General features: G+C 30.2%; 1 protein-coding gene across 1 annotated transcript in view; it reads left to right on the top strand.

The window, feature by feature from the left end:
• The window catches only part of LOC132904916 (neurotrimin-like), a 242,275-nt gene that overhangs the window by 137,592 nt on the left and 81,366 nt on the right, over positions 1 to 23,317 (top strand). Inside the window, exon 2 of the mRNA XM_060955755.1 lies at positions 5,509 to 5,606. Coding sequence (XP_060811738.1) covers positions 5,509 to 5,606 — 98 coding nt within the window. The remainder of the gene's footprint in view (positions 1 to 5,508; positions 5,607 to 23,317) is intronic.

The raw sequence follows: 23,317 nt of genomic DNA, 5'->3' as shown, positions 1-23,317 counted from the left end.
ATCTGTTGGCGCACACCAGGTTTCAACCCCCTTTCCAACATTGCCTCTCTTTGCCTCTCCATCGCCTTTACGCAATTCGTACATGGCTACTTAGCGTAACAAATCCTCAAAGCATTTTGAGAACCGAAGACTCGTTAACTAGCTATAACAATCCTCTTTAAATACATATTAGTGCACCGTTATGGCTATAAACTCCAAATAACTAAAATATTTTTGAACGAATATATTTAACATAAATAATATTATAATTTTATAATTGTAGAGAAAATAAAAATTTATTCTTTTATACGGGTTAATTCGTTTAATTTAAGTACTTTAAATTATTCATAATCTATCTATTATAAGAAAAATTGTTTCAATCAAATATTCGAAATTAAATAGCTTTGTTGTACGTAGGTGTGAATCTTCTCCATTATATATTAAATCATTTTTCTTTAAATTAACAACTTTTTTAAATATTTGCATCTTGTACAGCTTTGAATTAACAGGAAAAATTATAGACAATATTCATACAATGAAATTACAGTCACTTTTATCTTCAGAAGAACTTTACAAACTTTAGTAACGGTAATTTAAAAAATTCACAAAATAGCTATAAATTAATTACCAATGCTGAAACCGAATAATATTGCACAAAAGATTATATAAACAAGGATTTAAAAAACTTTATGTATGTATTTATGTGGCAATCTTTTTCTCTTCTTTAACATTTTCCATTGTAAAAGAAGCTTCACTGTCAATAGACAAATTAAGAGGCTGTTATGATTTGAAATATAAAACCTATTAAAAATAAAGGTGGACAGTATAAGGACAGATATAGATACATATAAAATTAAAGCATGAATTATAAAATAAAAATAAAATTAAATTAAATATAATAACTAAAACTTTACACTTTGTGTAACGTAACAACGAATTCTATCTCGTTGTCAATTGAGGTAACCATTGAACATTTCGCATATCGATCCAAATTAGTATGTATATAATGATTCAGTTATGATACCTCAGGGGTGAATGTGACACACTACTTACATTTCTAGAATCAATATTGAATTATTTAGGATTATGAATGAATAAAAAAGTAGACTATCAAAGATAGTCGAAAAGGAGCGTGATAGTGTTTCGTCATTGATATGGCACTGATATTTATAGTTTCCTAGGACTGGTATTATTAAGTCTCTCGATCTGTTTATATCAATCTATAACAATTGAGATTTAGCTTGAAGTTCTGAGAATGCTCCATTGTGGAGCTAATATTGTATGTACAAAGTATCGTGCTTCGTTCAGAAAATTTGGAAAGAAATTGGTTGTATCTAATAGAACTAGTATAAGCACAAGAGTTGGCTATATATTTCATATTTACAAATAAAATTGTATAAGGAACATCGTATGATGATAAACGAGCGAGTCGAATCCTTCTCTTGCTCCTATACTGTTTCAGATGCCATCTTCTGAACGATAAACAATGCTTACATAATTTTAGAAAAAATAATCATACGATACCATTGTATTTTGTATTTATAAACTATGTATTTATAACTATTTATAACTACGTTATTTCTAAAAGCAAACAATGTCATTTTCGCATAACGTTGTCCTATCCTGCCATTCCTATTCCTGGTTCCTAACTCTTCAAAATTTCTGCGCTCCCTGCAAATCAATTTCAATACTATTCGAACCACTATTTTGGTACTCGTACAGTCAGTAGTTAGTATTGTTGACCTTTGTTCCCTCAAAAATAAAATTGGTAGAAAACGATCTCTTGTATTCGTTACAAAAAAATGGAGTGTTGGAAATGAAACTATTTAGTAGGATAAGAAACAAAAATATGACTATTTACAAACAAAAAGATAGAAAAAATAAATAACGTAAAAAGACAATAAACCTTCTATTGTTATTATTTTATTACAAAATTATATAAATAATAAATAATAGTGGTTGAACAAGCAGAGTATTTACGCCTAAACACGATATCAGTTACTAATATATTATTAATATATCTTAGGAACAGAAGTGCAATTATTTACGAGTCTATTTTATTTTTTGAGAGATAAATCAAAACAATAGCTTTCTCTTCGCTTTCGGAAAAAATTGGATTTGGAACAGATGTCGAGGGAATTTTGCCAAAAGCTAAATCGAACAATTTTTACTTTTTCTATTCGACAAATTTCGAAACACAATTTTTTTGGAACAGAGACGATTAATACTTTTTTAACTTATATTTGTAAAATAATCTTCTACTTGGTTGTAGCACTCGTCTTGAAACATTCTTTATGGCACTATGCAACAGTTTGAGATTATCTACCAAATAGAAATACATATTGCTTTTATGAATAAATTTAAAAATGTACTTGATTTTATTGTATTTCTTTCATTATTTCTCAAGCAATATTTGACTTAAAAACCAACAACTATAATATTTCAAAAGAAGTGTTCATTAATTTAAACAAAATAATTAATATTTTGTGTAATCTTCATAACGATAACTACTTTTTCAGAGATACTTTTCATACATTAATTTCAATTTTCTTTTGAATATTCTAAAGAACTAACCTTCCTTCCTTTCTCTATCTGATAATAGTTAGCCCCATTTATTACATGTATTTTTAATACATTAGATTTACCAACTAGGGTACATTATACACGAGCAACATCATGAAACAAATATCTGAAGATTCTATTTTGCACAACAACACGTAAAAGTGCTTTTCAATTATATTTTGTATCATAAAGATGTCTACGTATGTTTTCTAAAAATCTGTTTACCAATATAAAACTATGAATATAATACAATTGACAGTAAGCTGTATATATGTATGTATAATACAGATAGAAACATAGAAAGAAATATAAATTATAATGCATTTAGTTAGACACATATTCCGGACGGCAAATGATTATGCTGCACGGGTCTATAATGTATCGTATGCGATATTTTATACAAAACTAAATTGTATCGTGTCAGTAAATTCTCAGCAGTATGTCGATGCAGCAGAATATAGAGACTGAGCTACTTAGAGAACGTGGGGCGTCACGTGTATGCATTGGGAACGATGCGTTCTATGAAAACTGAAATTCATTATTCTTCATTACTCTGAAATTCAACTAGATTTTCATCAAATCTTTCTCTTTCATGTATTATCAGCTTTAATTAATATCCCCTTTTAATCAATTTCCACGTTTATTTTTTCTTCCAAGTATTTTATTCGTTTTTTAATTAGAACGAAAATTTAAATAGAAATACGAAAAGAATTGGAGCTAAAAACCGAGAGCAAAGAAAATCGTAGAATTTAATTAAAAATCTTTGCAGCTAAACAAGTAACATAAGGATGAATTGAAAATTATTTTTTGACTTTATTCTTTCTACATGATTAATCACATTGAGCAAAAAGTATATAAAAATATTCAAACGTGAATTGCTTGAGAAAACTCGTTCGTTGATCAAATTGTGGAATTGGTTTAATAACTTTTACCTTTCTTTTATTAAATGAGTTTGATCATCAAATGCGAATGATCGTGAATCAGTGAATGTCTTCTGCAACGTGATATATGTTTTTACGTGTTATACTGAGTGTTATACCCTAGATTTTAAACGAATTCGTACAATATAGTGCAAGAATTACGGTAGTATTTATGTAACACGATATATATGGTAGCGCGATAAGATGCGATCATAGGTCACTAGAATAAATATAGTGGGAAAAAGTAAACCAAGCAAATATCAGAGAAATCCGTCGTGACGAAGCACGCTTGATTTGTCCGCAGTAGTGAACAACCTATGAGTGGCTCATAAAACACCGAATGTATCCCCTGTGTTATACGGGGATCTATTGTACTCTTATCTTTGTTTGGTAACCATGACAATAAACATCATTGCCACGCGCTAGATAATCTTTATTTCAGCAGAAAATATGTCTCGTTTTTGTACGTGTAATTGAACGAATCTGTAAAATGCCTAGTCGTACTTTATCAATTTATAATACTTAATTTATAATACTTAATCAATTTAAATAACGGTTTTACTGAAATTATTGTTTCTTTTTAAGTTGAAGATTCTTTTATAAATGGTTAATTTACCTTAAAAATCTGTTTATGGAGACAAAGATAGTAAAGATATACTTTCATTTAAGCTCGATCTGTCAAGTGACAGTAGAGCGAGAGTGTTTATACTCTTTTGCTAGAGTACATTTCAATTTTTTAACTTGATACCGAAGTTTTTCGAACTCTTTCTACAGATATCTTTACGTTGTTATTATCAATTACTATAAGCAAAATGAACCAAATGAATTCTGCAATATAAAAATAAATATTACTAATCAAGTATCATAAATAATAAAATTTAATATTATAGATAATAAAGTAATTTATTAAAGTATTAGAGAAAAACATATTATCAAATACATAAAAATATATATAACATATATATTAATTAATGTTAATGTAACGAAACAGTTTTATTGCTGTACCTATGAGTACTTAGCAACAAGACTGTTAGTTTTCGTTATTAGCTTGGCCATGGACTTTGAAAAAACTGCAGTAAATTGTGCCTTTCTAATCAAAGAAAGGAAGAAAGGAGAAACAAAAACAACATTGGATGTATCCGTTGTGGAGCGAACGATTGTTGAAGATAAGGCTTTATACACTATACAATGACTGAAGAATTTATCCTTCCAAATTTGTCGTTTATTTTGAGCATAGATATTTTTGATGAACTATTATCATTAATAAGTCCATCACTTATGTATCAAAATACAATTTCGGTTGGCTGTACGTACTGTTGGAACTCACTGTAACATTAAGGGGCACTTCATGAATTAGAAGTTGACGCTACTTTTCTTCCGAAACACATAACTATAAATGACATTAGAAAGACTGTTTTGTTGTTAGTGCGCGAACGTTTATTCACTTTATAGAACCGACGAGAACAGGAAAGCAAATGAGTCGTTATCCAGTTGCTAAGCCTTTAAAACAAAAAAGTCGTTCTGCAGTCGCGTCGCCATCAAATATGCACAAGACTATATAAATAAATGACCTTTTCCTAAACGATAAAACTGTCGTGTGACAAATTGTCGCTTGTACTCAACTGCTCTAAAACCGTAACATTAATGTTTTATTAAAAGATATGAATGTTCATTGCAATATTTGAATCGTTTGCAGATATACATATAAACATAAGCTTTCATTAAATAAACAATAAAGTTTTGCAATTAAAATACAAAACTAAAAAGTACTTATTGTTACTCTTCGCTGCTATTATTTCCATGAAGCTAAAAATTTTTATTTTAATTAGTAAAAGTTATAGATTAATAAAAATGTAGAAGTATTCTCTTGCATTTTCTAGCAATAATATTAGCTAAAAATTTAAACGTAATTCACGTTTAAATATTATGTATTATGGTAAATAAGTAAATAAAGCATTAAAATGTATATGTACAGAGTACTTACACGTTTTTTTGCGATAAAGTAGACTGAACTACATACTTAGAAGATAACATTCTTGTGTTTCAGAGGGACCGAGTTTTACTGTGCCAATAACAAACGTGACGATCCCATTGGGCAGAGAAGCTGTACTCGCTTGCGTTGTTGCAAACCTTTCTGCCTTCAAGGTAAACTCTTCGCTAACGATGTTTCTTAATCTCGCATGTATGTGCTTTGTTTTCTTTCCCTGATGAAATTACGCTGTACAGCCCTGATGAATGACGAGAGCCATTTATACTCATACATAATATCCTCATTTGCATTGAAGTTTCAAAATGTTTAGATAAAATTACTACATATTATAAATTCATCGAGTATCCTTATTGCTGTCTTTTTACAAAGATGTTGATTTGTAAATATGAAAGTATTTGAGCGGTGCTTTGTCTTTCTTGCCAATATACGATTCCTTTTATAAAACTCTGTCATGAATATTGTTTTTCTATAAAAATCTTTGCCATAATTGCGAGTATCATTTAGTTAAAGTTTCTAAAAACAAACAATTAATGTTAATTCTGGTGCATATATGAAGGGATTTTTCATTAGAAGAATTGTTTTTCTATTCTTGATATTAATCTCCTGTCGCTGCTATACTTTTCTATTCTGTACTCCTTCCTTGTATTCCTTCTTGAAATCTAATTTAATGTTCAGATTTACTTGTTTAGAATTTTTTCTCATTCGCGATTCTTAGTTTGGATAAACGTTAAATTTTTATCTCCATTCGGTTTCCAGTAATTTAAAATATACTGAAAACCATCTATTTACATTTAAATTTTTGGCTAAATATATGTTTATAAATTATAGACTTTAAAACATAGCGTTTAAATACTTTTGTTACGTGTTATTTGTACCTAAAGAAGATGGTAAGAACTGCAAAATCTCGAACGAATTGGTTGCTTGTACATTTGATGTGTTAGGTTGATAGTAAAACAGTCTCAAAAGAATTTGAGTCCATGATCCTTTGTTTCGAGGAATTAATCGAGAACTTAATATGTTCTTGGAGAAGCAATTTCTTATGTTTTAAATGTTTTTATTACAATTTCCACCCATAAAATTGTAGGAATATGTAGGAGTATTATGATAAATAAAAATAATCAAAACTTTATCAAAATAAATTCTAGGAATTTAATATCAAGAAAGCATAATATTAATATTCAAAGAATTTATAAAGTGAGATATAAAAATAACTTATTAATTTCTCGAAAACAAAGGGCCATGAAAATTTAACTCCTTTGGAATTATTTTACCATCAACCTAAAGCATTAAATGCATATACAGCCAATTCATTCGAGATTTCGCATTTCTTGTCATCTTCTTAGTTATAATAAATTTTACGTAATTTGTTTACATGTCGTTGAATTTTTTTAACTTTAACCAAATTTAGCGAATGCATGTATGTTAGTATATATACAATTTGTTAAAACAGATTGCAATCCATTTTTGCATGATGAATTACACTGTTTCAATACTTTCACTACTCACTGTACTTTTATTTGCATTTGTAGGTAAAAATACCTTTACTTTAAATAACGTAATAATATTTGTAATAACTTATACTATTAAATGTCGTCCATTGCACTGCAAACTTACATTATAAACTTGCAAATTATTAGCGATAAAATTTATCCTATACCAAAAAGACTATTAACTTTAAGACTACTAACATTCTATGTACGCTATTGATTAGAACATGAGATTGGCTAATTAACAAAGTTTGAACTTGTTAACGAAACTTCAATAGTTGTATAATATGATAAAATTAACTGGCGCTCTATGTAATATATATTTTTGTAAATGAAACTATGTTAGTTTGTTATAAAAAATTGATTTGCTTAATAACTTACGTTCTCAGTTATAAGTAGTATTCAATATACATGTCTCTCAAATGAAGGACAGCAATGAATTTGGTTGTTGTCTAAATTTTAAACTCCAAAAAGCTTCGCTTAAGCGTTTGATTGTGGATCAGATCAACTGAAGAAAGTACTTGACTGACGCTTTTCAGGAAAGAGATCTAATCTCGACTAACCAGATGCCTTTCGTCAACAAATGTTTAACATCCTACGACGGAACAGTTGCGATGCTAACATGGCAAAAATATGTATACTAAACATATAGGTACAACAAATTAATAAATCATAACGAATTAAAGTTACATTCGATTTACATCGCTACTCACGGTCAGTAAAAATTTAAATTATGTTAATTGTATTCATTTAAAACAATTGCATATGAATTTTAAACTTTCTTCTTACATATGTTTGTATTGAGATATATGAAGATTGAAGTATTTATTTCAATTATGCAAATACGGAATTTACTTTAACAGAACTAGGGCACAATTATGTTTTTATTTGAATGAAAGATTCAGTTTGTACCTGATGTATTTTATTTTATATCAATTTATTTTAAAGAGTTTCGATACTAATTGAAACGAAATTAAGAAAAATTTATATTTAAATTTATTTAATGTCAAGTGAATTCTTCCTATTATATAAATTCAAATAATTTATCAAAATCGAGCGTTTCAGCTCGTATTTAATAATTTAACGTGCATTTCTATATGATAAATTTAAAAAGCGCAACACTTGTGATTTTGCAATACAATATTACATGACAGAAAATTTGAAGAGTTGTCGACTTCAACGAGCAAAACATATATGAGTTCTATTATTCAAAATGCAATCACATTTCGATTTTGAACCATTTTAAATGGATTTTATAGCGTACCATACACCTTGTATCATCATCCTGTAAATCTTAGTGAATTAAAGTTCGTTCATCAAAGATAATTTTTTACAATCTACTACGTTACATGTATCTTTTTATCACCGTTATGAAGTGGTGAAATAGAACGGTAATGAAGAAAAGATTTATATAAAATTTCAACGATTAAATCGCAGATCATATTAAAGATACTGAAAATATATTAGAAAAATTTTAAAAACTGAGAGAAAGCAAATTTAACGAAGTATGATATCTTACAGTATTTATTGTATTGTTGGGTTTATCTTGATTTCTGTAATTTTATTTTTATTATTGTTTTGACCCAAATGACGTAACTAATATTTTAGTATAACTGTTTTTTATTCCTTATAAAGGTCTACTTAGCATCCACATGAGGCGTATATAAAAGTATAATCCTTTGATCGTTTCTTTGTCTTTGACTTAAATAATATAACTATGCCCATGATTGTTATGATTCACACATATCTTATTTCATACTATCTGCGTAGAATATGTAGAAACAAAGTATGATTTTAAAAGTTAAATTTTCACACGTAATCTGTATCGAAGTAAGAATACATATTCCTGTATACCATCTATTTTTATAGTACTATTATCCTCGTGACACCTATTCGTATTCAAACGAACATATATGCATATTTTACATGGCGCGATGCACGACGTAACACATTCTCGGTAATGCTGTAGAAATGCTGTTATAAAAGTTTCCTCCTGGATACATTTTTGAATCTCTACAAATTCTATGAGTAACAAACTTACATGCTTTAAGTGGGATAATCTCCTTAACCTTCCACATGCCATGTAAATATTCTACTAATTAAAAAGCTTTAAACTTTATCAAAGATAATCATACGGGTACAAGATCATCTACATTAAGAGAACTACTTTATTGTTTCTTTCTTTTGCATGTTCTCTACAAATATAACATTTTTTAAGCATCCAAAGAATTATCAAAAAACAAAAACATAAAGATTTCGTTGTCAGTTTTATTCATATTTAGGGAGTACACGATTTTTCAAGCACTTACAATAATGTAATAAAAAGGTGTTTCTAACAAATATTAGTCAGTTTTGAATCGGCTACAAATTACAATATTTAAAATTGCCACACAAAATGAGTTTTGTATATTCTTCCCTGCATTTATTTCTCTTATTATTACAACTGCGTTATATTACTGAAAAAAGAAAAATTTGGTCGCAAAAAGTGATTAATGGAATTAATATAAAAAGGAAAAAACAAAATAGGAAGAATTCAAATAATTTTATTTAGGATAAAAGATTACAATATTTGCAACAATCATATTTTACAGATCCAATATCTTTGAAGAGATGCTCGCGTGTCATTTAAGTCATCGAATTGATAACGATTCTTATACTAGTAAGAAGCATTGGCTGATAATATTTATCTGGTTGATTTTTGTTTGAGATTTTACGACTTTATATTATATAATAACGAGAATATATGTAATTCATAAATCTGTGACCCGAATCGGTGACCCGAATTTCATGTGACCCTTTCGTAAGAATCGATTCTATTTAATAACTTTAAGCTCGTACATTGGCGTCTGTAGAACAAAAAGCCGCAGTTCTCGCATGAGCAGTCAACGAACATTGCGCGTGAAAAACTGGAGCGTAAGCAAATTTCGTTAATTCGCGATCGAGTAATCGTGAATTGCTACTGCGGAAAGTCGTTTGTGCGAAACAAATTGGCAATATCGCAAAATTTCTACACGAAGAACTACTTGCCGGTCTGTTGCAATATTCCTCGTGAATGAAAGGGCTTAAAGCGATCATGAATGTTTTAATCATTTTTTACTTCCGTATCAGATACATATTGAAGGGGAATGTTTAAGCAACCAGAAAATTAAAAAGCTGTTTGTTGGTAATTGTATCATATAGTATGTAGTAGCTACTTCTCTTGATGCGTTTAATTTAATTTCAAAGACAGTACGTTATACACGTATAGATAATTAATTAAATATACTGAATCATTTAACTAAGAGCGATAATTTCACAGAAATTCCCTTCATTTGTAAAAGGTATTTGATAAACATTTGTTAATTTTACAGCTTTTTCATTTGGTATTAAAAAATAGCTTTCACTTTTCAGTTAATTCTATATTTAGAATTTTAGCATTTAGTTGCCCGAATTAAACGTTGGAACTTGGAAATTGTATCTAGTTTTTAAATTTAAAGCAAAACTTTTAAACGTGTTGCTATTTTTAATGGTATTTTCTAACGCAAAATATTATTTTAATTTATCAGCGAGAGAAAAAGGTTGGATGAAAACTTCCATTCTCTAATTATAAGAATCTTTTATTCGTCGCTTAATCATCCATTTCCCATGCATTTGGAACATAATGATGCTTCATTTTATTCTCAGAAGACATATGTAAGTATTTTTATATAATTAGCCAACAGTAATTTCAATCCTCTGCTCTGTATGAGAGAATTTGAATAAAGTATGCTATTGTTTTATGCAATTACTTCATTAATTGCAATATTAAATTTACCTGCAATTTTGTGCTTCTTTTGTGCGCACTTTTATTTGTTTCAATTGCGATATTTGAAATTTGAACCATTCAGAAGTCATGTTAACCGACTCTATAAATTGAACGATAAAGAGACGTGATAATGTTACAAACACAGCATGAATATATGGAACTAAATCATTCAATGTTAATGGCGCACCTGAATAATAAAATCGAAAAAGTACAAAAAATAAAGTTTAGCTTTCGAGTGCTTTCTTTATTTTTTTTATTTCATTTCATTATTTCATAGAAAGCAACGAAGTAATAATCCATAATAAATATGCAGTAAATTTTCCTTGATATTTTAAGATTTTGTTGGAATATAAAAAGAATAACGATTATAAATAATTTTATATTAAGTAATTAGGTATACTTAAATGCTAAAATTAAGTGACTGTACCTCGCGATTACACTTTGTACGTCAACCATTCGCTAATTCATCTTGAAAAACTCTTTTTCTTTACACATTTTTTTTCATTCTTTATTTCATCATTTCTATTTTTTTTCATTCTTTTTTTCATTTCTCTTTCCTTCTCCCTCCCTGGCTCTCCTCCTCCCTCTCTCTTTCTCTTCCCTTCTTCCAAATATTTTTTAATATTATTGGTTCCAATATTGTACGATACTACAATAATATTGATCTTATTGATATATCTAATTTTCTGATATATAGGCATTCATAACTTTATTTCTCTAGCATTAACTTATCTTGTTAATAAATACTATCAAACTTAATTTGCTGACACCATTTTATATCTTATTAATCTTATTCTTCTATACGTATTTTCATACAGGCTTAAGTTCACATACTATTTTCTTCTAAATTATCTTGTTTACTAAGGTTCTAGAAAAAGAAAAAGAATTACATAAGTTTTATGAAACTTCGAGATCTTCCGATCTGGAATTTACATCAGTTGTGAATATTTGGTTTTGTGTTATCCTTCGTTAAAAATATTATAATTTTATTGATTTGTGTTTTATGATAGCCATATATCACAAACAACTTTAAAGTACTAACTAACAGTAAACACTGTGTCTCTGTTATTATTTATCATAGATAATATGAAGTAATTTTAGAGCAAAGTGTATACACTTAAAATAGGAAGGCATCGTTAAGAAAGCTTTTCGGCTTTATTGACATTTCCTTAGGGATGTTGTTGCGTTTTTTCATATAAAAGTATAGAAAATCTAGTACATGCTACATATTATTCCTTTTAAGTAACTGTTTTTTGAGTTGTATTGAAATAAGAATTTTGATAGAATTTTATTTGATAGAGTTTCTGAAAATTCACAACTGCAGTCTGAAAACAATTCGGACAGTCGTACTGAATGAACTCTTTAGCTTAACGGTACTTATGCATTCGCTTGGAACATACACGGTCGCCATAAAATTTAAATAGAAGCTGAAGTGAACGAGGAAAAAAAAACAAATGACAGGGGGAAAAACGGTCGATGGCGTAATATAATTTCTATTTAAATAAATTCAAATTTATTTAAACGACACCGCCGTTGGCTGTTTCGAATTGTGCATTTCAAGGACAATCGGATACAGGGTAAAGAGTCGAGGAATAGGAATCTGTGTAATTATTGCGAGTTGAGGAACATGGTCGACGCATACAAAGAACCGGCGCAGCGTGGCGTGTCACTGGCGGCAAGGGAGGAAGGCCGAGTGTTAAGCTGTGTAGAGTTAAAATGAGTATAGCACGTCCTGGAACGAACCTGCCAGCAGACGTAGACTTAGCTTAAGTACGTCAGTTTAAGCCTGGGTATTGCACAGTCACGGTTCACGGCAAGCAAAGGCGCTTCCTGTCACTCTTGTACGTTTCCTTCTCGGCCCATGTTACCCTCAAATGTTCTTGTAGTCTGAGAACTCTTCGTCTTAAATGGTAAGATGCTGCTCGCGTTTTCGTTATTCCATCATTATTTTAATCCCTTGTTACACTAAGGACTCAATTGCCGCCGGATGATCTTCTCGACGAATGAATACATTTACAAACAGTTTTTTTTAAAGATCATTAGGGTCAACGAGAGAACTTTCAAATGAGTAAAGAAACATCGAGAAGTATGAATCACATGCTAACATATGCATATTTTACGCATTATGCGTGAAAATTTATAATTCGTATATTAGTATCTTTCAGGATGAGAATTTAAACAAAGTGATGGAACTATTAGCTCGTTTGTTTTTAATGATAGAAGAAAATGCATTAGAACAGGCTTGCTTAGTTTCGAGAATGGCACGGTCTAATGTTAATAGTTTTTTCGCAGGCGAAGGTGTAGAGGGGATATATAGATCAACTTTATATTTTTGTATACAACGATTTGTCTTTTTATATATCTTTTAATAGAACGTTTTAAGATGAATACAATGACCCCTAGTCGAAGGTCGTCGAAGGCAGTTACACGCCGTTTAAGGTCAACTATGATGAAAAATAAATTACTCAAGACAATAATTAAATATTTCGGCGAATTAATTTATTTAAAATAACAACGTTAAACAGCGATACATAATTTAAAACAGTCTAAAAGATTGGAATAACATCGTGTGTCGAGTTTCATCCGAATCAATCGCAGAGTAGACTCTTTTTATATCCTTTTATATGCTTATCACGTCTTCTTTGTTTATTGGTATCTCGTTGTACACGTGCTTCTTCAATTTTCTTGGCTAATAGAGGTCGGAAGATATAAAATCCGCAAACTGTGCGAGCCATATGTTATTTCCCCCATATGTTATCCCTCAGCCACCACGGATTATCTATTGATCAACAGTGTCGATTTACGGTTGTTGTGACGATTAACTTTCTCGTGATTTATAATTGCGGATTCGTTCGTAAACAAAATTTTAATCAAGAACGTATCATCCATTTGCAGTTTTTGTATGCCCTATTCGTACAATTGTGAACTGAAATATGGAAAGGTTAAAATTTTTTAAAATAAATATTCGCAAAATACAAAATACAATTGATGTCATTCTTACGTTTGAATTGTTTTATACTAATATGTAGATTTCGTGCTGCAGATACTAAAATGTTTGACTTAGTTCTATCGTCAATTGGTGCCTTGTCCCATTTACGTCTTTTGTCATCCGCGTTTCCGCCTCCATGAAAAATATCTATAATGTTTCAAAAGACTGGACATGAGGATCTAGCACGATCGGGAAATCTTTCAGCATGCAAACGCACTGCTTCAACAATCAGGCTATTAACATCTCATAATTCGACGATGTTCTCCATACATACAAATTATACTCACTTTCTATCCTTTCGAATAACACAGTTTTGAAAATAATATACTTACATATCACAAAGCTGCACTCTAATCGGTAGAATATCTCAAACTAATAATAGTAGTATTTCGTGAATGTAGAGCAGCGTACAAAGTAAATGAATGTTTGTTTATGTTCGTTTTAAAACGAACTTTTCGAAGAGATTTAAAAAGAGATATCGTTCATATAAAAAAATGAAATTGTTTATATTTTTATATATAATATGTATATAAAATGATATGTGCTCTATACCTTCACCAATGGAAAAACTATTAACATCAAATTATACCTCTCTCAAGATCGAGCAAGTTTGATCTGATTCGTAGTTTCTAACATCAAAAGTAAACGAATTATTCAGGTAACTTGTTTTAGATGTTCCATCCTATGTTCTGACTTTCAAATTTACCATGTTCTTTCGATCAGTTTTCGACCTAATCGTAATTTTCTAATATTACTAATTTTCTTCAATTCAGGAAGAATACGAATGAATCGTGGCTAACACGTGTATGTATATGATTTCTCATTCCACAATTTTATCTTAAAATTTCTTGCAAAGCATTAAGGGTATGTTTTGTTTGTTGAAACGAACGGGACATTGGGACATAAATATTCAAAGGTAGGATTCAGTAATATATATACGTATCAGAATTCTCACAGCTTTTATCAGGAGGAATGAAAAAATGAAAACGTAGCTTATCGTTCAAATGCTAAAATCTAGCACGCCATTGTATACCTTTAAGTTTCTCTTTGAAAACATTGTTTTCCATGAAAGAGATTTACTTAAATGTAAAATGCATCTTATAATCTAGAGAAATACTTAATCCAATCTCAATCCCTTGAAAAATGATTTTTACAAAATATATTCTGACAAAATTGTATCATAGTAGCAGGAAAATTTGTCTGAAATTTGTCGCGTATTTCAAGTAACAAAATATTCAAATTCTTAAAAAAGAATATGACAATTAATTCTACTGGTGCATTTGATCCCTTTTTTAATAGAATTTTTAAAGAAATTTCTAATAAATGGAATTTATTTTTTCGCAGTTTTATAGAGGTAAAATAGTAATAATTAATACCCTTCCAATAAAGTAAATATTATGTTAAATTCGTTTCAGATGTTTATTTAACTACGTATTTTCGTAAGTTACATTTCATGAAATACTTCGTGAATCTTTCAATAATGACTAATGGTATGATATTACTTGAAATTTAAACTTACTCTTTCAATGAATTTCAATGAATCGGAATAATTATGCATGAAATTAAAATATTTAAATATCCGCTTATTCGAGGGACTTATTGTTAGAGTAGACTTAGCATAACTATGTCAGATTAAGCGGGGATATTGCGCAATTACTGTTCATAACGGAAGCTGTTCCTATCGCGTTTCCACTTTCCTAGTCTATCAAATGCTAGAATACCAAGAATACCGTTTTAATCAGTCAAACAGTGCATTATTTGAATTGTAGCATCGGCACAACTGCAGATATCTAAACTACAATATTCGCAGCATGTAGTAAGTAATAATTCAGCCCAATACCATAGCTGTGTTACGCAAACTGACTTTTTCTTTAATACCTATTGTTAATTGTATACAGAATTTGTAGGATTTGAATAAATCCTATATTTTAAATAACAAACACATATCTGCTTTTGTTATGATCATCAATATCACACACACCAATATCGACGATTAAGAAATTACCAGCATTTGAACATCTTTTTCAATAAAGATATTTTTGTTAATATTTTGATAACTAATAACTTTATTACCATTGTACCAATACTTTTGTGTGTAGAATGGCGAGAGGGACCTATCTATGTAAAATAATATATGCATTTCCATTTAAAAAAATGTGTTTCTCCTGTGACATTTTTCTGTAACTGTTCTGGTAACTTGCGTGGACCACCTTGTATATTATGTGTACACATATTTATATTTAAATATACCTACTTACGTAAAACAGAATATTTATATATAATAGGATTATTTTATTTGTTACTAACAAATTTGTAAATTCTAAATTTTAAGTATGATCAAAATCAGACACAACTAAGGGAATACAATGAATTTATTAATCATGTCACTATAATGTTTATAATAATTGAATTACGATATTTTTTAGTATATCATCAACGCACTAATGTTATGAAATGACATTCATGTATCTTCTTTGGGCAGTACTTCCTCTACGTTTAAAAACAGAAAGATGAAAATTGTGTACTCAGTTAGTCTAATAATATGTACTGGTTGCTGATACTTTGCATGTGAATGACTCGTGCGGAAGCATCCTGTACGATTTATCAAAGTTCGTGCATGTAAGCTCAGCTTTACCGCTGAGTTCCAACACCTATAAATGGTTAACGCTTCCCTTTAAATGCATTTATATGCATGATAAGAGATTCCGTGCAACGTTGATTTATGAATAAAATATTCAGCGATACGAATACCCTCGTCGCGGCTAAATATTAACAATAATCTTATCATTGGCAAACATTAAATCACGTATTTGTTATCGCGTTTGATTCACATGATGCCTAAATGCAATTCCAAGGCTTGTGCATATATTTACAACATAGGCCAACAAAGTACATACATTTAATTATAGTGTTTATGATAATGCAATAAATTATACGTAAACTAGGTTTATTTTCACGTTTCACGCTAACCTTAATTAACTCTTGTCAAAATTATTCTATCAATAAAACTATAGTTGAAATAAATAACAATTTCCGATTATTCATGTAAATTGTAAATCATTAAGGACTATTTCTCAATAATTGTATCGATGATAAATTTCCCTATAATGTATTTGTCTCCTTATTGTCATCCAATTTGTTAATGCCATATTAGCATTGTACGTTTAAAACAATGGTTTAATAAAATACCATTAAAATAAAAAGATCTCAATACTCATATACAGTAGCGGACAAAAGTTTAAGACGAAATGGAAGAAATAAATAATTGATTTACTTTCCATAAAAAATATAAATACGGTGTTCTACTTTTGGTATTAACTAATTGTACATTTGTTTGTACACTTAGAAAAAAAATTTCATTTTGATATTTTGCTCAATAGCTAAGTTATAAAAAAGGAACGAAATCTGTATAATATTTCGTCGGTCAAAAGTTTAAGACTATACAAAAAATATTAATTTTTGGTTAAAAAATATACACAATTTTTGTTTAAATTCAATATTTTGTTCAATATCCGTTATTTCTTATCCCTTCGGTACATCTTCTTGGCATAGAATCTATTAATTTTTTATATTAATCTACCGTAATATTATTCCAGGCTGTTTCAATCGTAGAGTAAAGTTCATTTAAATTTTTCGGTTTATAACCTTGTACTGTCTTTTTTATGATGCTTCACAAATTCTCGATTGGGTTAATGTCTGGTGATTGCGACGGCCACGGCAGCACGGTGATATTTTCTTCTTGAAAAAACTGTTTCACAACCCGAGCCGTGTGCTTCGGATCATTATCATTTTGAAAAATAAAATCATCACTCATATTGTTGCGTGCAAAAGGTAACATTGTGTTCTTGAGTATGTCCTTGTATTGAAAACGGTCCATAATTCCATTGATACGACATATCGGACCAGGGCCGCTTCGAGAAAAACACGCCCACACCATAACGTTGCCACCACCATGTTTAAGAGTTTTTAAAACGCACTGTGTTTTCAAACTTTCGCCAATTCGACGTCTAACGTACCGTATCCCGTCAGAACAGACGCGATTGAATTTCGATTCGTCAGAAAACAATACCTTTTGCCAATCTTCACTTGTCCAATGCTTATGAGCTTTAGCAAATGCAAGTCGTCTTTTTCGATTCCTAGAACTCAGCAGTGGTTTCTTTTGGGGTTTTCGTCCTCTTAAGTTAAAGTCTTCTAATCTTCTCCTAACAGTTCTAGCACTAATTTGTGTATCGTTTTCATAGTTTATCTCCGCAGCAATATTATTTGCACTACGAAAACGATCCTTTTCGCTCAATCGATGAATCCGGCGATCCATTTTCGGTGTTGTTTTCCGTGGTCTTCCGTTTTTCGGTTGATCGCAATACATGCCTGTCTTTAAACATTTATACCAAGCTTGTTTACAAGCTGTTTCTGACCTGTTCACTATATTTGCTATTTCGGTGAAGGTTTTACTTTGCTTTCGCAGCCTTACGATTTGTTCCCTTTCGTTTTCAAGTAAATTCTTTGATTTACCCATAGTCTGTTCCTACCTAAATGAATTTTAAGCAATAAAAGGTACACTAAACAATGATTTTGACATTCCAGAATCAAAATGTTCAAAAACTGTACTCGTACTCACGTTTTACACAGATCGTCTTAAACTAATGTCCACTGTTTCCAAGTGCTAGGCGGTAACTAACTGTTGTAACTCCTACATTGTTTGTATTTAACAACTGACTGTCTGAGGTTACGAAGGTCAAACATACAGCTACGTTATTCCAAAGAGACAAACCGAATAGAAGAACAATATGCGTATAAGATGTTTGTAATCCGGTTTACAAATCATCGTCTTAAACTTTTGTCCGCTACTGTATGTAGATACTTATGTAAATTCATATCTTTATGAACACCACTAGAGAAATGGAATCTAAATAGAGATTTCCTTCATATTTTACATATATATGTAATATTATAATGAGCATTTTATTTAGAATATTTTGTGTATTTTTACATATTTCAAGTAGTCATAAATGCAGTGAGAGATAAAAGTACAGTTGGAATATAGGAATGCAAGAAGAAGATTTGTGTTGTTAAATACATATATATTTCGATATGTGTAACCGTTTATTATATACAAACATGTAAAGTAGGAAATGTACACGAACAAATTAAATTGTCTAGTAACATACTTAATTATTTATTAACTTACACAAATTCACATAATTATCATATTATAACATTTTATCAAACAGAAATGTTCACACAGTACAGATAATTATTATTTGTATTATAGTTAATATTTCATGGACTTGCTTTTTTGAATTATACATATTAAATTTCTGACAAAATCCACTTCTATATTTTCCCAATCTTTATGATGTTCCTTGGACGTTATTTGTATACATTTATTTATATACTTTTATTTCCGTACATTTATTACTGCAAGTAGTATATATACAATTATTTTCATAATTATACATATTTGAATATATCTAATAACATAGAAAACAATTTTTTTTATTTCTACATTACAACTTTCCATTCTCTCTCTCCTTCTCTCTCACTCATTCACTCTTACAAAGATCACACGAAAAAAGTATACGTATATCCTGATTTTTATGTTTCTTAATAGCTAAAAATCTTGGGACTAATCGATAAAGCTCCACAATGTTTCGTATATTAATAAATATTTTCTAAATGTCCAAGAGGACAACAAGAACACATTCAATCAAGTGCAAATTTAATTTTGACGTAGAATTAGTTAACAACATATTGAATTTTAAAATTGCTGTCCTATAAAAGACGGAAAATGTGACGTATTACGGTTTTTCCTATAGCCTTCCAACTAAAAGCATATTCTTCATACGAAGAGCAACGATAGAATTAAAATTTGAAGATATTCGAAATTATCGATTAATAAATGGTCAATTTTTATTATATGCAAGTATTTGTAGAAGTATTTTTACTACTTGTAAAAGTATTTATCAACCATCGCAAGGCATCAAATTATCACACTGCCCATAATTTCACGTAACGGTATCGATGGAATAAGTTCATTCCTGGGAAGAATTCGTAAAGCAGCGTGAATACCCGGGAGAATCTGCCGGAGATTTGCGATGCTTTAAAGAACAGCACACGCCGAAACTTTACTGCCCGCGGTGAACGCGTTTTCTCTTCGGTCTTCTCTGTGTTCGTTCTCTCACATTTTCACACCATTCCGCTCTCAACTCGACCGGACTAAGGTAACCTCGTTCACGAACCGCTTGAAATAGGAAACGTATTTCTTCCGTGACAAGCGAAATTCATTTGGAAAAATATTATGAGCTACATTCCCAGAAGGATTCCGGAACGTGGCAGAATGCACCGTTTAGGCTTTTTCAGGTCTTCAAGTTTTAACAGTTTCAACGGTCTGATTCTTATCACGCTACATGTTGTCAGACTGCTCTTTATTGCTTTCTTTAAAGGCGTGTTACACTATGTACGAGCAAATAATATACTAAACATTCGCTTCAACGATTCGCACAATTTGTAGTTGGTTATTTGATTTTTTTAATATTATTGTTTATTTAATAATTATTATAATTTGATAATTATTATAATTTGATTTTTGTTTAATATTATGATAAAGAAAGCCGACAAAAATTTATTTCTGTTTGTTCTGTTTTAGAAACAAAAACAGGAGATTTTCATCGGCAGGTTTAGAATACGATACGAAAAAAAGAAACCGTTTTCGAATCAAGACTCTATTGTAAACACATTGTCAGCAATGCAAATAATTCTTTATGTGACAATAGATTAAGGGTTTTTGACTATTATTTTCAATAATCATAAATCTAAAAACTGGGCATTGTTAAAAGGTCAATTAAAACAGATTTGCCAACAATTCGCGTAACCGAAAAACAAAACTAGAGAAAAGTTTCGCGATTTTGCAAAAATCACATATATCTAGGTATCATCAATCCGCTCCAATGGTGGAAAAGGCGCGTTGTCCGTGATAACTTAGTAGAGTGTGCTGACTACAGATTTTCTGCAGTCATTTAGGTAAATTATGATGTTTTGGTATCGATTCTGTTTTAAACTTTCTTTTTACCGTTTTGTCAGTCAATTTATTATCTTGTTTGAAAGGAAGGGAAGATATCCTTCACTCAATTTATATATTTTATAATATTATATACAAATATATAATACTACACCTACATATATCGGATATTTGCCTTATTATTGTTAGAAAGTAAACTTGTTTTCTAGAAAGGACATAAAATAGACATATCTGCAGGTAAAATTAAGCACGTGAAAAACATTCGTCAGCCCGGACCAGGGTCTGTTCGTGCAAGTTGTTAATAGACACTTAGTGTAATTTATGGCCTTGATGAGCAAAGGAAGGTTCAGACCATTTCCAAGACTACCCTTTCGCCTGCCTCCTTAAGGGTGTGACTTGGCTTAGCCTCCTACGGTGGAAGGCGCATCAATTAACTAATTTTTTAACTGTTCTCTAAACTTGTTCCATAAAACGGTATACAAAACCGTGAACTTTGATGAGCTCAAATCCTTGTTAAAAATTTTCATACACCCTTCAGATTACATGTTTACAAAACAACTTATTAAAACTAAAATTTTTTATAATTTGTGAAAGGTTAATTCGCAGGTGTTTCTATTTCCTTTGGAAATTCAATAAGACATAACAAAAACGATTAAAGTTTATAGTATCTATATGTGTATGACACTTCACAGCACTTATACTTTTTTCAATAATAGAATATATGGACATTATCTATATTGTTTATTGATAATAGATAAATATATATAAAATAACCATGATATTACTCTAGTTCATGGTTATTTTTTAAGTTTAATCTACATCTACTCTATGGATAATGTTTAATAACCGAAAGACGAATCTTGCATAATAATATTTGGATGTCATGGTAGCCGCCAAAGATGTAGTATATTGGATATGCTATTCATGTCAGAAAGTAGATACCCGTTAGGTGCCTGCTGGAAATTGGATTAAGAGTAGCTTTCTAATGCAGAAATTTCCCTTCCCTCTTTCTATTTTGACATACATGTAATGATAAAAGGATTTCCGTCTGGCTACACTACAATATATTATGTTATTATACAATTCGAATATTAAATATTGAATAAATAACTATATATGTATATGTATACTGGACCGATTGGACAAGGCAAGGATACTATACTTATAGACAACAATAAAACCATATCGAACATTTTAAAAGTTGAAATCAATGCGACGTTCGAAACATATTGAATTATATAAAGAACTGTGAATTTATATTTTTTCTGAGTTGTTAATAACCTACATAAATGCTTGATGATGTCTTAACTTAGTATATGGAAATTAAATTTTATTTAACCTCATAATGTAATAATAACTTTGAATTATGGAAAATTGTAAGGAATCGTATAAAAAATCAAATTTAGATGTATCATTTTTTGTTTATACTATTTAAAAGTTAATAAAAATTCCTGAAATCTTATATAAAGATACAAATGATAACGATACTCCTAGCAGCTATACTGAAAGAATTCGTAATCTGATAGATTCGTGCACAATTTTGATGGTCTCAATAGACTCAGATATTCAATCTTTGGGAAACTTTCATATATTAGGACCCAAATGCGAATATTATCAAGCAGAGGAAGTTAATATTGGCAGACTGCAATGGCAACGAACTTATACATGGAAGGGCCATTCATGTGACGTGGCAGTTAAGAGGGTTTAGGTGCAAGCTGGATCGGAGAAGGATACCAGGGGTGATGTAAGGGTTCTCTGTGTTGGTACGTGTGGATGTTAATCAGAATGGGATTTACATATGAGGCTCGCATTACTCGGTAGCCAAGCACATGCACCGAGAGGAGAAGATAACGGCCTCCAGAGAGAATGGGCCGGTTGTGGCACCGTGAACCGCAAGAGTCGCGTGCAAGCCTATATCTGTAATAACGTGCCACGTAAGGCATAATTATATATTGCGTCCGGGATTATTGCCGCATTTGCACTTCGGCCTACAGCAAATATCGATTCAACAACTACATAATTGTAACAACGGACAGATTCCACGTCCGCTTTGTCTCTCGTCTTTTACCTTATTAACCACGTACCTTACTTAACTATTTGCTCTGACTGAACCGTACGTTTGATTTCGTGTGGAAAGTGCAAAGTGATAGGCCCTTAAAATTTGCACAATGATTAATGAATCTTTATGTCACAAATATACTCGAAAAATGTAATGAAGTATATAATAGAAATATATAATTATTCAGTGTTTTACGAACTATGCTACGCTAACATAGCTGACACTATTTTGTCTCCTAAAAGTCATACATTTTCCAATTCTTTATTAATTGACATATTTTTTAATCAGCAACAATATTTTGAACAGATTCTTTTTGATACCGCGTTATTATCGTTGTTTATATTAAAATTTTAAATAAAATGATCTTAAAGGAACTATCTTTACTATGCAATGTTATGACCTCTTTAAAGTGTATTTTTTTTTAATTTATTCACCATTGAAGAAATTTCATTCTTAGTTTAAAATTAGTAAGAGTACTTTGAGAAATGAAACTCTTATTTTGAAAGATATTGTGTTGAATCATTACGAT

Source organism: Bombus pascuorum, chromosome 3 (assembly GCF_905332965.1).
Source record: "Bombus pascuorum chromosome 3, iyBomPasc1.1, whole genome shotgun sequence".
NCBI lineage: Eukaryota > Metazoa > Arthropoda > Insecta > Hymenoptera > Apidae > Bombus > Bombus pascuorum.
This window is presented reverse-complemented; position numbering and strand designations above follow the sequence as displayed.